The sequence below is a fragment of the Thrips palmi genome, unplaced genomic scaffold, assembly GCF_012932325.1.
Source record: "Thrips palmi isolate BJ-2018 unplaced genomic scaffold, TpBJ-2018v1 HiC_scaffold_17, whole genome shotgun sequence".
Taxonomy (NCBI): domain Eukaryota; kingdom Metazoa; phylum Arthropoda; class Insecta; order Thysanoptera; family Thripidae; genus Thrips; species Thrips palmi.
The window spans coordinates 11,533,757-11,548,526 of NW_023144626.1; the positions used below are offsets into that span (position 1 = coordinate 11,533,757).

The 14,770-nt window shown below is 42.3% G+C and overlaps 1 protein-coding gene across 3 annotated transcripts in view; it reads right to left on the reverse strand.

The window, feature by feature from the left end:
* Window positions 1–2,493: 2,493 nt before the first annotated feature.
* The window catches only part of LOC117643538, a 37,693-nt gene continuing 25,416 nt past the window's right edge, over window positions 2,494–14,770 (reverse strand). Inside the window, exons 2-5 of one of the 3 annotated variants that reach the window (XM_034382468.1) lie at window positions 7,901–7,997; window positions 6,565–6,726; window positions 2,767–2,943; window positions 2,494–2,694 (exon numbers count right to left, since the gene is read on the reverse strand). In XM_034382468.1, the coding sequence (XP_034238359.1) occupies window positions 2,530–2,694; window positions 2,767–2,943; window positions 6,565–6,726; window positions 7,901–7,997 (601 nt within the window). In that variant the 3' untranslated portion in view covers window positions 2,494–2,529. Of the gene's footprint in view, window positions 2,695–2,766; window positions 2,944–6,564; window positions 6,727–6,955; window positions 6,996–7,884; window positions 7,998–14,770 lie in introns of those variants that run through there. The other 2 variants (XM_034382470.1, XM_034382469.1) reach the window with 2 other exon arrangements.

The window sequence follows — 14,770 nt, forward strand, 5'->3', positions numbered from 1 at the left end:
AGACTCACCTGCGATTCGAAACCATCCCTCCTGAGTTCATGAAGTTTGTCAAACCAACCGTCGTGGTGTTGTTACGTTGTGAATGAGAACTATTACACAGAATTGAAGAAAACATGACTAGAGAACCGCCTCTTGAAACAAGCCAAACAATTCAACGTCAGCAACAATGGCGGGGCAGTTTTAACGCGCGACTACTCGTGTTTTCGGCTTCGCTATTTTCGCAAGGGCGCAGTTGCCGAGAAGATTGTTGCCAACCCGCGAAAATTAAATTACTGCCTCCTTTCCCCCACGAACATTTTAATAATTAACTTCAAAGATGTTCCACTGTGGAATTCATTAGCATTGGAATTTTTCGAATTTTACGGCATTTTGATTTCTTTTTGTTGCCAAGTTTAAATTTTGACGGGTGGCACATCGACCACACTGGTACCACTGCCATTCGTACCCAAACCATCCCCTATCCCTTTTACACAACTTTTTTCCTTTCTCCACACTCCTACACAATAACCATATTGACTTCGTGACTCCTAGGATTTCTCGAAATCGTATTTTTTTCCATGACATCTCTTCCCAATACTCCAAGGAACCAGGATTGAACAGAATTTTAACGCTGGGACACTGAGGCAAACATACAGGTGGTCAATCACGCAACAAACGATTTGCGCCACTTTGGTGCAGTAAATATGCATGATTTCAAACGCAAAAAATACTTATACATTTTTGTGCAGCAAACTTTTTACTGACACCACGTTAAAGGGCCTTTCTTCACGAACATTTGCATACATTTACTTTTGATTTTGGACGATTTTTGTGGTGTCCAGCTTCATTTTTACTACTCTCTTACAAAATTGTTAAAATTAAACCTTTGCAGAGGCGGCACTTTTTTGTTTAACGCTGTTAAACGGCCTGCTTCAGTCCTTGCGGAAGCCAACATGCCAAAGAACAAAACCCAAAAGAATTTAGCTGCACCTACCTGCACCTTTGAATTGTAGGGTCTCCCAAACATCACCTAAAAGGAGAAAAACGGTCCCGCGCAGCGCAACGCTTCACTTCGTAACGGAGGAGTTGCTGCATAGTTTTCGTTTGTAATGATTAGAGTTGTGCATGTCAGAGTTTTCGTTCAACCTGAGTGCATGTTTTGGTTTTTGCGTTGCTCAATTCATGAAAATGCAGAAAATTTGTCAGACCATGTCCTGGCGTAACAGGTCCATATGCATCAGATATTGTCAAATTTCGCACTTGAGGTGCGAAAGGACGGTCCAATGCATCAGATATTGCCAAAAACGGATTCTCCGCCCCTCACAACCCCCGACTACCAAGTTAAACGTCAAAATAACCATTGGTAAGGCCTGAGAGAATTATGTCCGCCTAAACCGGCTTCGTGGCCCACTTTGCGCCCTTCCCTAGGAAAAAGTGAAAAACGGTAGTTAACAAATAAATTATTTTATACCTGTTGAGAAACATTAACTTCTTTTAGTTCTGAACATTTCAAAGCAAGGTCACTATATTTTTCTTTTTCTCTTGCAAGGGAAAGTTTTAACTTTGCATTCTCACTTCGAAGGTCTCTATTAACTGAAATTACTATAAGAAGGGCAAAAAGAATTATCAGTCGTTGGCAATGAACATTCTTAATCCTCAATTGTAGTTAAATGCTTACAACGACTAGAAACTTTACTCGCAAAGTTGGAGGAAGAATTGAAACTCTTGGCAGGACCTCGGGGGCCCTGGGCCCTTGATTCTCGAAACTGATTGTGTGGACGGCTTCATGATGCCAGTAGACAACTTTAAAATTGGTGGCTACATTTTCAACTTATGTCCGTCTCGGCAACGCCGTTTGAAACTGTAGCAGGGTGATAAAAGCTGCGAAGGCAAAACAAACTGAAACTGTAGCAGGGTAATGGTAAAAGCTGCGAAGGCAAAACAAACGCAGCAAAGCCTCTCGGGCCGCCGCATCGATGGTGTGAGCGTCGTATTACTGCCGTCCGCTGGCGGACGTCGGACCCCTCGCGGCCACATTCTGGCTAGCACGCTGACACAGCTACCGGCTTACCGTTGCGATGCACCGCGCCTGCACCCGGCACCATGTCATCGGTTCCCAAAACTCATTACGGTTGCCTGGACGCCTTTCCGACCCATCGACGAAATAGTCTTTGCTGAGACCAATCGAAAACTGCTATGAAACTTTCAGTCGGACTTTCATTTTCGGACTCGCCACGTTATTCACCAGGGATCCTTAACTTACCTCATAAGGGCATCATAACGTTGTCATAAGAGTTAAAGTTATTACCCTTAACTTCTAACATCTTTTCCAAAGGGTAAGTTATTTTTTTATGTCTCGAATTTGTGTGGATATACTTTTGCAAGTACTTTCATGAGTCCATGCCCTTAACCTATAGCGAACGTTGTCTTATGTTACGTTATGACAGCAGTGTTAGTTAAATGTTGAGTTAAGTTAAGGATCCCTGTTATTCACATGAAAATGCCTACTGCAAGTTCACTCTGTTTCCTTTTATTGAGACGAGGCGCTGTCTACGGTTTCGGGATTGCTTCGCATTCGACTTCCAGGCAAAGAACCGGAGTGCGGCTGGTGCTGGTGCTGCGTGACATTACCCGAAACCGGTAGCGGCCGTACGGTATTACCGGAAAGTTGGGAAACGTCCAGCTCACCGATTCGTTCTTCAAAACGTAAACCCCCTGTAAAGTGAAGAATTGAATCAAAAGTGTGATTTTGCATGATAGGCCAACCAAATAACTCCGAGTGCGTACCGATGGTATGACACAGGGAGTCGCCTTGTCTGTTGGTGCGCCGGTGTGCTTCGCAAGGATGCGGAAGAAGTCGGGAGCATGTTCACGGATTGCAGAGCATCCCAGTCTTGGGAAATTGAGGACGAAGGCGTTCTCTTTCCATTGGTTGTTTGATCGCACGGCCAAGTCAACGCGAGACTGCAACATGATAAAAATGCTCTTCGCGATGCTGTGGGTAGCTACAAGGAACAAAAGAAAGAGGAGACTTTACTGTTCCGAGCGCATACTTACGCCTTACAAGGCAAAAATAATCGCCTAATAACGGAGAGAGTAAACAAGACGTGGATCTAAATCAGGTCGAGCCGGATGACTCTGCCACTCTCAGCCTGGCATGTTTTGTTAATGATGTTGAAAATATGTACTATAGCCTATTGTTTTGAGGTCACAGCTATCATAAAGTTTTTTTTTTTTTTTTCAGTAACTTTAGGAAAAAATCGAGGGGGTATGCACTAGCGTAATAGTCGGTTCACTCTATCTGTAATAGCACGCGTAATAAGACGCGTAGTAGTCGCGTAATAGTCGCGTAATAGCCAAAATTGTCACATTTTTATCAATTTTGGAGTGTTTTAGGCCGTTTTTTCGCTAAATTCCGATTAATTTGTGGCGTAATAGAGCGTAATAGCGTAATAGTCGGTACACAGGTTCAGAGAGTGCATACCCCCTCGGAAAAAATGTTTACAATGTACATTGAACTGTTATTATGTCAATTGATATTTCCTCATTACGTTCATGATACTGATAAGCTCACATTCAAAGAAATATAATCCATTTCCATGGTGAAATTTGGCAGCGGAAACGAAAAGCTGTTCATTTTACAGTGTCTTTCTGAATCGGACACCATGCCCATTTACCTACCAGCCAATACCAAGGAGAGCTGTTGTGAAATGAGGTATACTGCATAACTTACACTGGAATATTTTCTATGTCTCCAGTAAATTTGTCAGTCTATCTATTCGGAGGCGCTGCAGCAGACATACATTGCAACTCACATAACCGGAGGGGCATTCCACGCCAGTTCATCCGGGACCCCAAATTTCACACCTCGGATTTGGGTTCTGATGACTTTTTCTTGAAGTAATCATCACTAACAACAAAACCTTAAAACAGATTTTCAAAATTTCAATTTAAATAGGAGATATGGCCAAAAGAAATTTTCAAAATCACACATTTAAAAAAAAAAATTAGAATATTTTTGTTTGCTTTTTTAATGGTGTGGTGGTCTAAAATAAAGAATGAAAACCCATCTTGGGTCATACGTCTCACCAGTTTGGTTAAAAAGCTGGAAAACATATATATTTTTTTTAAATGTGTGATTCTGAAAATTTCTTTTGGCCATATCTCCTATACAAATTGAAATTTTGGAAAACTGTTTTATGGTTTTGTTGTTAGTGATGATTACTTCAAGAAAAAGTCACCAGAACCCAAATCCGAGGAGTGAAATTTGGGTTCCCGGATGAACTGGCGTGGAATGCCCCCGGACTCAGTCATAAACTGCATCAGAAATAAACAATTTATTTAATTGTTGATATCTTCAAAACTTAAACAAGAGGAAATTAATTTTGCAACACGCACAATCTATTTTTTCAAATAAATCACTGTTGACACACACAAACACTGAGAATGAGTTACCACCATCACCTTTTCATTGAGTGACGCACGCATCGTCGCTCAAATTTGGGTGACGAGCCAGAGCCAGCGGTGACTAAATTTTGGGCAGTTAAAAAAAATCGTCGCCCATATTTGGGTATGGCGTCGTCGGTCACGTCATCTATACCCGATTTCGTCCTGCCAGGGCCACCACGATGACCGCCATGTGGCGTTGAGGCCTCCGGGCCGTCGGTGCCTAACGCTGTAGTTTCGTTCTTCACCCAGTAGCTACTTTCTGAGATGCGAGAACGTACCACGAGGTCGCCGTCCGGGCGGAGGAGGAAGTGGTGATTTTTTCGAGGTCAAAGGAGCTCTGTCTATGAACCTACTTGGTGTTCGGGACTTTTGACTTAAGGGTTGGGTTGAAGGGGTCCTGGCCCACCTGAAAACCATAATTGGTAAAGTTCCGGCCAGCCGTTTGACCAGGATGGAGATGAACTTCATCCAATCAGCAGTAAGGGAAGGTGGGGTACCATGTGACACGGCCACCCTGTGACTTTGGCTTTTTCTCCTAAACGGCTTGCTATCCAACAGCGGTAAGAAGACTCAAAGTAAGGTATCATGAAGGAGAATCGGCGTGCAATGGGTCGCGACTCTCCTTCGAAAAGGACGGGAATGGTAGCGATCAGAATTGAAAACAGTCTTAAAATAGCTCATTGGAAACTTTTTCTATTTCCCGCCGCGTCCGCTTTTTACCTTTAAAACACATTTTAAGGACATATGCTATGCAAGATGTTCTTCTTTGATGTTTTAAGCGCAATATAAGCTTTGGCTCGATTCTCTACGTCATAAACTTTGAGCGTTATTGCTGTTTCCCCTAAAACTGTTGATCTGGGCACCATGTGACACCACTCTCATTCGCTATGGGATTCCACGATTCACTCAGTTGAATGTGTTCAGCCCATGACATTTGTACACTAATAACTAAAACCTTCATTGCTCGGGAACCGAAGATGATAAATTGATAAACTCAACGGAAATAAAAAGCTGGAAGACTTCTTCATTCATTCTTTGCGTATAGGTACGCTGAATAGGATTTAAACCCTGACAAAAGGCCACTGTCACATGGTGCACTAAGGCTGTCACATACTGTACTACGTAGGGTACGAAGTGACACTTTGACTTAGGCCCATTCAACTCGGGATAACTCAGCAACCAAAACAGATAAATTAGAAATCTCAACAGCAATTTTAGGGTGAAGAATCATTCTGTTCACATGACTACTTATGGATGTCATGTGATTGGTAGTATTGGGTTGACGGGAACTTAACAAAAACCGTCACATGGTACCCCACCTTCCCTTAACAGTCTGAAATTCCAGCTGTTCGACGCCATCCTGGACAAACGGCTGGCTCAAACTTGACCAACTATGGTTCAGAGTCTTGTACTCAAAAGTCGCCCGATTTTGAGCTTTATTCATTCTTTGCCAAAGCAGTCCAGGACGCGGTGATAAGGAGGTTCTGCGAAGGTTCGAGCCACGATAGGGTAAATTATGGCCGTCTAAAGTAAAGATAGAAGAGTGTGCAAGTGTCAAGAGTACTCAAAAACAGAAATAACTGCAGATTCAAAGCAGATAGGAACGTACGGCAGGATAGCCGCATTGATAAAAAAAAAATTCGTGTGTGACAACAGTGTGTCGCCTCTCTTCTGTATTTTTAGTTGACATATCGTTTATAAAATTCGGAGTTATTTCTAAAAATGTTATGCGTATTCAAATTATGTTTCTCCAGTCACAACAGCTATTAAATTTTGATTTTATGCCTATCGGAAATTCTGTGTCGCAATTTATGAGTGATCACAGTTATGTGAGTTGCAATGTACGTCTGTTGGAGGCGACTAATCAGATCATAATGTCACAGAAAACTGTTCAGTTACTGTAAAGTAAGACTAAAGATTCTTACCGAGATTTGCCACCTAACATTAATGCGGTCTTTTATAGATTCATTTTTTATCATTCTCTGAACAGTAAACTTTGTGACTTACGCTTTGCAGCTATGAACAAAATTCAAAATTAATATAGCTAGTTTTCATTCACAAGGTCTACAGATAAAAGAAAGCACGCATAGAGGCTGAGAGTGTGATTTGATAATGGTCTTCTTCTTTATACTTTACCCAATAATTGTCCTTCATGTCTTCTTTGAGTGACAAGTTTCCGGAAATGGTCTGCAGATCGTAGGGTCTTGAAGGGTTGAAGTGGCTAACACGGATAAGTACTTCTATGGTTCTGTCCGATGGGCAGGTGTCGAATTTATGGCCAATTGCAATGTACGGGCCCTGAACAGGGATTACATTAATATCAAATTCATGATGTTTCTCCGTTATGTCTGTGGGATGCAAGAAACGGGTGGCACCAAAAACACTAAACCTTCCCGTAGTTTCCTCGCACCGGAGGTTTACCCTCAGACGACCCATCACAAATAAGCTACACTGTAAGAAAACCGTTAAATTTATGTATTCGGGTAAGTGAAAGACGCCACATAAAACGTGAAGTGTCTAAACTTACCCCGGTTCACTGCAAATCCAAAAGGTGATACATGAGTGCACTGTAAAAAAATATCGTGAATTAACGAATATGAGTACACGATTTGTTTCATAAAAAAAAACGTTACAGTTGTGTCAATTCACAAAATGTATCGTAATCCTACACAATCATTACAAAATGTATCGTAATCCTACAAAATCACTTCGTAAAGAGAGAAATCTTTCTAAATTGGCGAATTTACAGACAATATCACTACGAAATGTTTTGTTAAGTGAGGCTTTACGAAATATTGCCAAAAAACAACGATATCAGTTTGAGTTATTTTCTTTTGCAAAGTTGTCGTTTATATATGAAAACTTTTCGTAAACTTTTTGAACTAAAACATTTGTTGTTACAAGAAAAAAAATATTTTTGGAAGATTTTTGACAGCACGCTTGTTAAAGCTGAAAATCTTAATAATGAGCCGAACACATTTCGAAAATGTACGACATATGTCGTATATAAACGACATTTTTGTAAAATCACAAACAGTTCGTAAAAGAAAACTACCCAAACTTTTCTCGTTAATTTACGAGAAATTTTTTACATTGTCTTTTAGCAAAACAATTGAGTACCGAGAAACAATCTTGCCCTCAAAACGGCGATACACAAAAGTATTGCGAAAATGTGGCAATTACAATGAACTAGTCCCCTTGCCATCCCTTGTCATTGTCAAATCCTGGAAATACTCCGAAGTATAGCCAAAATGCGACTCTTTTGTTTATCACCTCTTAGAAGGCCTTTTGTCATCACCTTTGGATTTGGAGTGTTTATGCGTGTGCCAGAGAAACAAAGCACGACTGTGAAGAACTGTTGAAACAGGTCAAAGTACGCTGGCGCTACTTCCGACAACAAGAAACGTATTTTGGGTACTTTGTCCCGTAGCCGATGTGTACCCCGCACTCCCTTACCTGACACGATACCTACAGCAAACGAGTTGATAGTTTTGGTCCGAACTTGGTCAAACGCCATTAGCAGCACGATTGTCCACAGTACGATGAAAGGCAGCAGCACAGACTCCAACCTGACAGAATAGTTGCATCAATGCTGTTACCAGCACCTTCAATTTGGTTGCCTTAACTTGCCGTGATATTTTACACGCAAGATTCGTAAACTGACTCAGCCGGTCTATGAGCACTCGTGTACTTCTTCTAAGTACAGATGTTTGACAAGCTGCCAAGGTAAACAGTTCGGTCACAAAGGGGTGATCTTCAAAGACTATCTTTCAATGAAACAGAAAAAGAGCGCAGGTTAAGTCGAAACACACTGTAATAGATTTGACCTGGCCCACACCCAGAATTTTCACCACGAGCGGGTTTGACCTGTCTGAAAGTGAATTGCTATGCGTGTTCGCCTGCACTTCAGCCCCACACGGTAATGCTGCCCTGCATCCACCCTCATTCCAGGAACGTGACATCACGTTGCAACGAATGTAACAAAATGTCGCGTTCCTTCGAGCGCTGTGTTACATTCTTTTGGGTGTGAATCGGCCATAAATTAGCTTATTCTTATTCAAACGAATGTGACACAATGTTCCAAGGCGCGGTCCGCGCCGCTCACATCTCAACTCCCTCACTTGTAAATTGGGCCAAGTATTCTTGAATATTATAATTACATCGGCGGGTACCCTTTCACATTCAGCCTACTTCTCGCGGCGTGTAAAATAACATTGACGACAAAATGAAGTGGTTGGTATGCAAAAAAATAATCGTTGAACGAAATCTTAACTACGAAGCAGACCGCGCAAGCGTGCGCAGCGAGCTTAACACCAGCTCCTTCATGAGAAATCACGCAGGCGTTTTGTGGCGTATTTGCCATTTTCCGCCATATCTGGATCGGGATCATGGCTAGATCATGGGGCTGCGGCGGACAATTGTGGGGGCGTTCCATGGTAGATTTACACGAGTTTAATCGACCATCTCCGATTTTGCTCATATTTGGCTCAAATGCTGCCCTCATAGGGGGTAACATCCGTGCAAAATCTCACAGCCGTAGCCCCAGTAGTTTCCGAGATATAGCGGTTCAAAGTTTTTATTTAAGACTTTCCAAAACTTTTATATAAAAAGTGAAAAATGGGTCCCATTTCCGTACCGTTCACTCTAAAAGGACGAAAATGGTATCATTTACGTAAAATCACGAGAGGAATCCGAATATGCCCCCGGAAGGATCGTAGCTCAACTCCTTCTATCCGAAATCGCAATTTTGAGCTTATTTTTCAGGCACTTTTGAGGCTTTGGTTGGGGGTGTTCCCAATCGAAAAATCGACTTATTCAGGGTGCAATCGGTAGGTCTCTGACCGTACTTTCAAGTTCAAGTGCCAAAAGTATGAGGTATGGCCCTCGTTTTCGCTCCACAGCCCGTTGAAAAATAAAAAATCGCCAATTTGACCCATTTTGAGGCAAAATGGCACATATTTGAGGCCATATTGCAGGAGATCGGCACCAGGTACAGAGGTCTGCCAGGGCTCATTTGAAAGGAAATTTCATGCCCTTTCGATATGTGAAATAAAAATCGTGGGTATTTGCCTTCTTTTCACGGTACACGCAGATATGTAAAAGTGTACAAACCTCAAAAGCGACATAATTCACCAAAATTTGTTTAATGACTGAAATGAAAGTCTTGTGTGCCTCTACCGCACTAAAAACGGTTTTGTTATTCATTTAGAGTGCAGGTACCTTCTGATACGCACCTCAGTGCGAGCATTTTGGTGCCAAGTCTATCGAATGAGGGATTTATTTGAATGGTACAGCCTCGGCCACCTCGTTGATGGAATAATTGTTTCAAGCATGGCGGCAAGGGGACGTCCATTAACAAAGGAAACGCAGTATTGGACCCTTGGAGACCCGCGCATTTGACATGTGATTGACGTTATTACTCTCATTGCAGGAACGTGACATCACGTTGAAACGAACGTGACAAAATGTAAAAAAAATGACAAAATGTCACGTTCGTTTGAGCAATGTGTCTCGTTTGTTTGAATGTGAACAAGCTGATAATGGGCCAATTCACACCCAAACGAATGTGACACAATGCTCAAACGAACGTGACATTTTGTCTCGTTCGTTTCAACGTCATGTCACGTTCCTGGAATGAGAGTGACTCGTATGAAAGAGCACCGGCAGCAACAAATACAACAAACGACGAACACAAAGCTATGTTGCTCATACCGAGTTACACCATTGGTCCTTGGGGCACTTCGGTCCATTTCAAATTTCTTGGGGATAGAGCAACCGCAGTGACTTCATGCGGGTAATAGAACCTGGGTCTGAACCTCCAGGTTTATTTTCAGAAGTCTCAGAAGACATTTCACGGCAGGCAGACTTATGGCTAGGGAGCGCAGTTTGATTTTGAGAAAACCAGGTAAAAGTAAAATGTTGGCCGCATAAAACCATCTCGTTTACTCTACAAACTCAAGTGTGTACATAGTACACTCCAACCTGGAGCATACCTGGCATGTACACTACGGGTTGGCGCACTCCGACCTGTAGTGTACATGCCAGGTATGCTCCAGGTTAGAGTGTGCCTGCATGTCGACTGCAGGTGGAGTGTACTGTGTACACTTGAGTTAGTAGAGTAGTAGCACTTCCATCAGTCCTTGGCCCAACCAACCATTTCATGTTAAAGCCTGTTAATTTGGCTTTAAGGGGGCAGTAGCGTCTTTTGCACGTGTTTTGACGATTTTCGAACCTCCTGTTTAGACGTTAATATAAAGATAAGTATGAATGCCAGAGGCAAACGGCAGGCACCATTTGAAAGATAAAAGTTTTTACAACATTTTCAAAAAAAAATATTTTGTTTTAGCATTGAATTAGGATGTTTTGTGTTCTATGCAAAAATGGTCTGCAAAATTACATGGTGTCACTGCGCGCACGATTGCAGCCAAAGTTTTTAACTTTTTACCAATCGGTAAAATGCATCTGAAAAAGCATGAAATTGCCCATAAAATGACCCTTGGGTTTTAATATTGGGCCAGAAAAAATGTGGTTCGTTTCCATCTTAAGTTGAAGATGAGCGTTTCAATAGTTTTTCTTGCCCAATATTGAAACCCAAGGGTCATTTTATGGGCAATTTCATGCTTTTTCAGATGCATTTTACCGATTGGTAAAAAGTTAAAAACTTTGGCTGCAATCGTGCGCGCAGTGAAACCATGTAATTTTGCAGACCATTTTTGCATATAACACAAAACATCCTAATTCAATGCTAAAACAAAATATTTTTTTTTGAAAATGTTGTAAAAACTTTTATCTTTCAAATGGTGCCTGCCGTTTGCCTCTGGCATTCATACTTATCTTTATATTAACGTCTAAACAGGAGGTTCGAAAATCGTCAAAACACGTGCAAAAGACGCTACTGCCCCCTTAAAGCCAAATTAACAGGCTTTAACATGAAATGGTTGGTTGGGCCAAGGACTGATGGAAGTGCTACTACTCTACTAACTCAAGTGTACACAGTACACTCCACCTGCAGTCGACATGCAGGCACACTCTAACCTGGAGCATACCTGGCATGTACACTACAGGTCGGAGTGCGCCAACCCGTAGTGTACATGCCAGGTATGCTCCAGGTTGGAGTGTACTATGTACACACTTGAGTTTGTAGAGTAAACGAGATGGTTTTATGCGGCCAACATTTTACTTTTACCTGGTTTTCTCAAAATCAAACTGCGCTCCCTAGCCATAAGTCTGCCTGCCGTGAAATGTCTTCTGAGACTTCTGAAAATAAACCTGGAGGTTCAGACCCAGGTTCTATTACCCGCATGAAGTCACTGCGGTTGCTCTATCCCCAAGAAATTTGAAATGGACCGAAGTGCCCCAAGGACCAATGGTGTAACTCGGTATGAGCAACATAGCTTTGTGTTCGTCGTTTGTTGTATTTGTTGCTGCCGGTGCTCTTTCATACGAGTCACTCTCATTCCAGGAACGTGACATGACGTTGAAACGAACGAGACAAAATGTCACGTTCGTTTGAGCATTGTGTCACATTCGTTTGGGTGTGAATTGGCCCATTATCAGCTTGTTCACATTCAAACAAACGAGACACATTGCTCAAACGAACGTGACATTTTGTCATTTTTTTTACATTTTGTCACGTTCGTTTCAACGTGATGTCACGTTCCTGCAATGAGAGTAATAACGTCAATCACATGTCAAATGCGCGGGTCTCCAAGGGTCCAATACTGCGTTTCCTTTGTTAATGGACGTCCCCTTGCCGCCATGCTTGAAACAATTATTCCATCAACGAGGTGGCCGAGGCTGTACCATTCAAATAAATCCCTCATTCGATAGACTTGGCACCAAAATGCTCGCACTGAGGTGCGTATCAGAAGGTACCTGCACTCTAAATGAATAACAAAACCGTTTTTAGTGCGGTAGAGGCACACAAGACTTTCATTTCAGTCATTAAACAAATTTTGGTGAATTATGTCGCTTTTGAGGTTTGTACACTTTTACATATCTGCGTGTACCGTGAAAAGAAGGCAAATACCCACGATTTTTATTTCACATATCGAAAGGGCATGAAATTTCCTTTCAAATGAGCCCTGGCAGACCTCTGTACCTGGTGCCGATCTCCTGCAATATGGCCTCAAATATGTGCCATTTTGCCTCAAAATGGGTCAAATTGGCGATTTTTTATTTTTCAACGGGCTGTGGAGCGAAAACGAGGGCCATACCTCATACTTTTGGCACTTGAACTTGAAAGTACGGTCAGAGACCTACCGATTGCACCCTGAATAAGTCGATTTTTCGATTGGGAACACCCCCAACCAAAGCCTCAAAAGTGCCTGAAAAATAAGCTCAAAATTGCGATTTCGGATAGAAGGAGTTGAGCTACGATCCTTCCGGGGGCATATTCGGATTCCTCTCGTGATTTTACGTAAATGATACCATTTTCGTCCTTTTAGAGTGAACGGTACGGAAATGGGACCCATTTTTCACTTTTTATATAAAAGTTTTGGAAAGTCTTAAATAAAAACTTTGAACCGCTATATCTCGGAAACTACTGGGGCTACGGCTGTGAGATTTTGCACGGATGTTACCCCCTATGAGGGCAACATTTGAGCCAAATATGAGCAAAATCGGAGATGGTCGATTAAACTCGTGTAAATCTACCATGGAACGCCCCTGTGGCAAACGCGTGGTCTGTCAAGTTAAGGACGCGCGTCAGACGCGCGTCTGCGCGTACGCGCGTCCGGTTTGCGCTGGCTGCTGTTGGAGGACTTTTGATCCATGCATTGCATTAAATTTGTTCAACCCGTACCTTTTTGGAAACGGGAGATGCCACGGAGGAAATTGATAACGATATGGATGAATTAGAGCATTTTGATGACGCGACAGTAGGTTAGGTTATGTTGGTATTATTTGCTCGCTAATGGGTTGGTATATATAATCTCCCATCTAACGTACTTTGGAACATCTTGTCACACACAGGGTTCAATCAAATCAATGGAAGTTATTTTACAAGACAAAAGGGAAAGTAGAATGAAAACCGTCAACAATTCACCAAAATACTGATTTATTAACAGCATAGACACAGCTAGTTTCCAAGGTTATGAAGGGAGCTTTTCAGAGTCAGGACCAGCTGCTCATATTTAGTGAAGTGCGGGCTTTCTCCTGTGGCATGTGCCACCCTTGACTTCATCAAGACGAGATCTTCTTGCACACGCCAATACTGCGAGTACAAAAAACATGAATCAAGCAGAAGAAAGCAATGGGTTTAAAGATTCGAACTACTCAGCACTCACCTCTAGCCACTGTTGTGGTGTTTTTACGGCACCACCGTTTGAGTTCAGCTGTTCTGAAATTATTTCCCGGGTGATTCCGTGCGTAGAGGGTCATTTTGGATGTACCAAATGTTTTTTTAAAAGTTCAACTTGAGGGGCTAAATTTGGTGTAGATGGCATACATAGTACCCCACAGTACCCCTCTGAGCGTGGCAGCGCTACAAGTTGACTTTTAATTTAACCCCCTATGAAATACGGCGGAATTTACAGAAATAATGACGGAATTTACAGATTACGGAATTTACAAAGCGAAATGTTTAGTCTCCTGACCCGCTGGGTTGCAAGATAGGTAGAAACTGTTGACGGTGTCACTTTGAGCATCCAAAATAGCGTTTTTCAGCGAAGGTTGTGGGAACTTTCTCCCTTAGATGGAGGAGCTACGGCCCGAAACGGAATTTACATCTATTTTTACACCCTTACCGTTTTGAACAATTCTGACGGCCTGGAAGCGTCGTTACACCGCCCCAGGTCCCGCGGGCACAGGCTTCTGGAAGCGTTTTTTATGTTCTTTCGGTCCCAAGTGGTCGTAACGTTCTAAAACGAAAAGGAACCCCAGTAGACCGTCAGTTGTGAAAGCAACATAGGTCACATGGTCACACGGTGGACATTTTCTCATAGGCTGTTTCGGGTTCAACAAGTGATGATACAAAGGTCACCTTCCGTAATTTGGTGAAGAATAAGTCAGGGAAGAGAGTGAAATAGCCAGTTTTCTTTTGATGTGGCTGAGTCATATACTACAGCATGGCAATGTTGTCATTTAGGTGTTGGTGACCATGACGGAACTTACAAGACGACACTTTAGCAGCTTACAAAACCTAGAAAAACAGAAGTTAGATTGACTTATCCACATGAGGACATGGTCTTCGTTTAGTTAAACAAATTTGAATTGCCCAAGCTACCAAATCACCCTCAGTTCAGGCGCAAGGCCCCGGTGACCTGAAATGACCCCCTTCGCACGGAATCACCCTCCCATTTTTTCTTTTGCGATGGCTCCAGTACCATTGTTTCGAGCATTG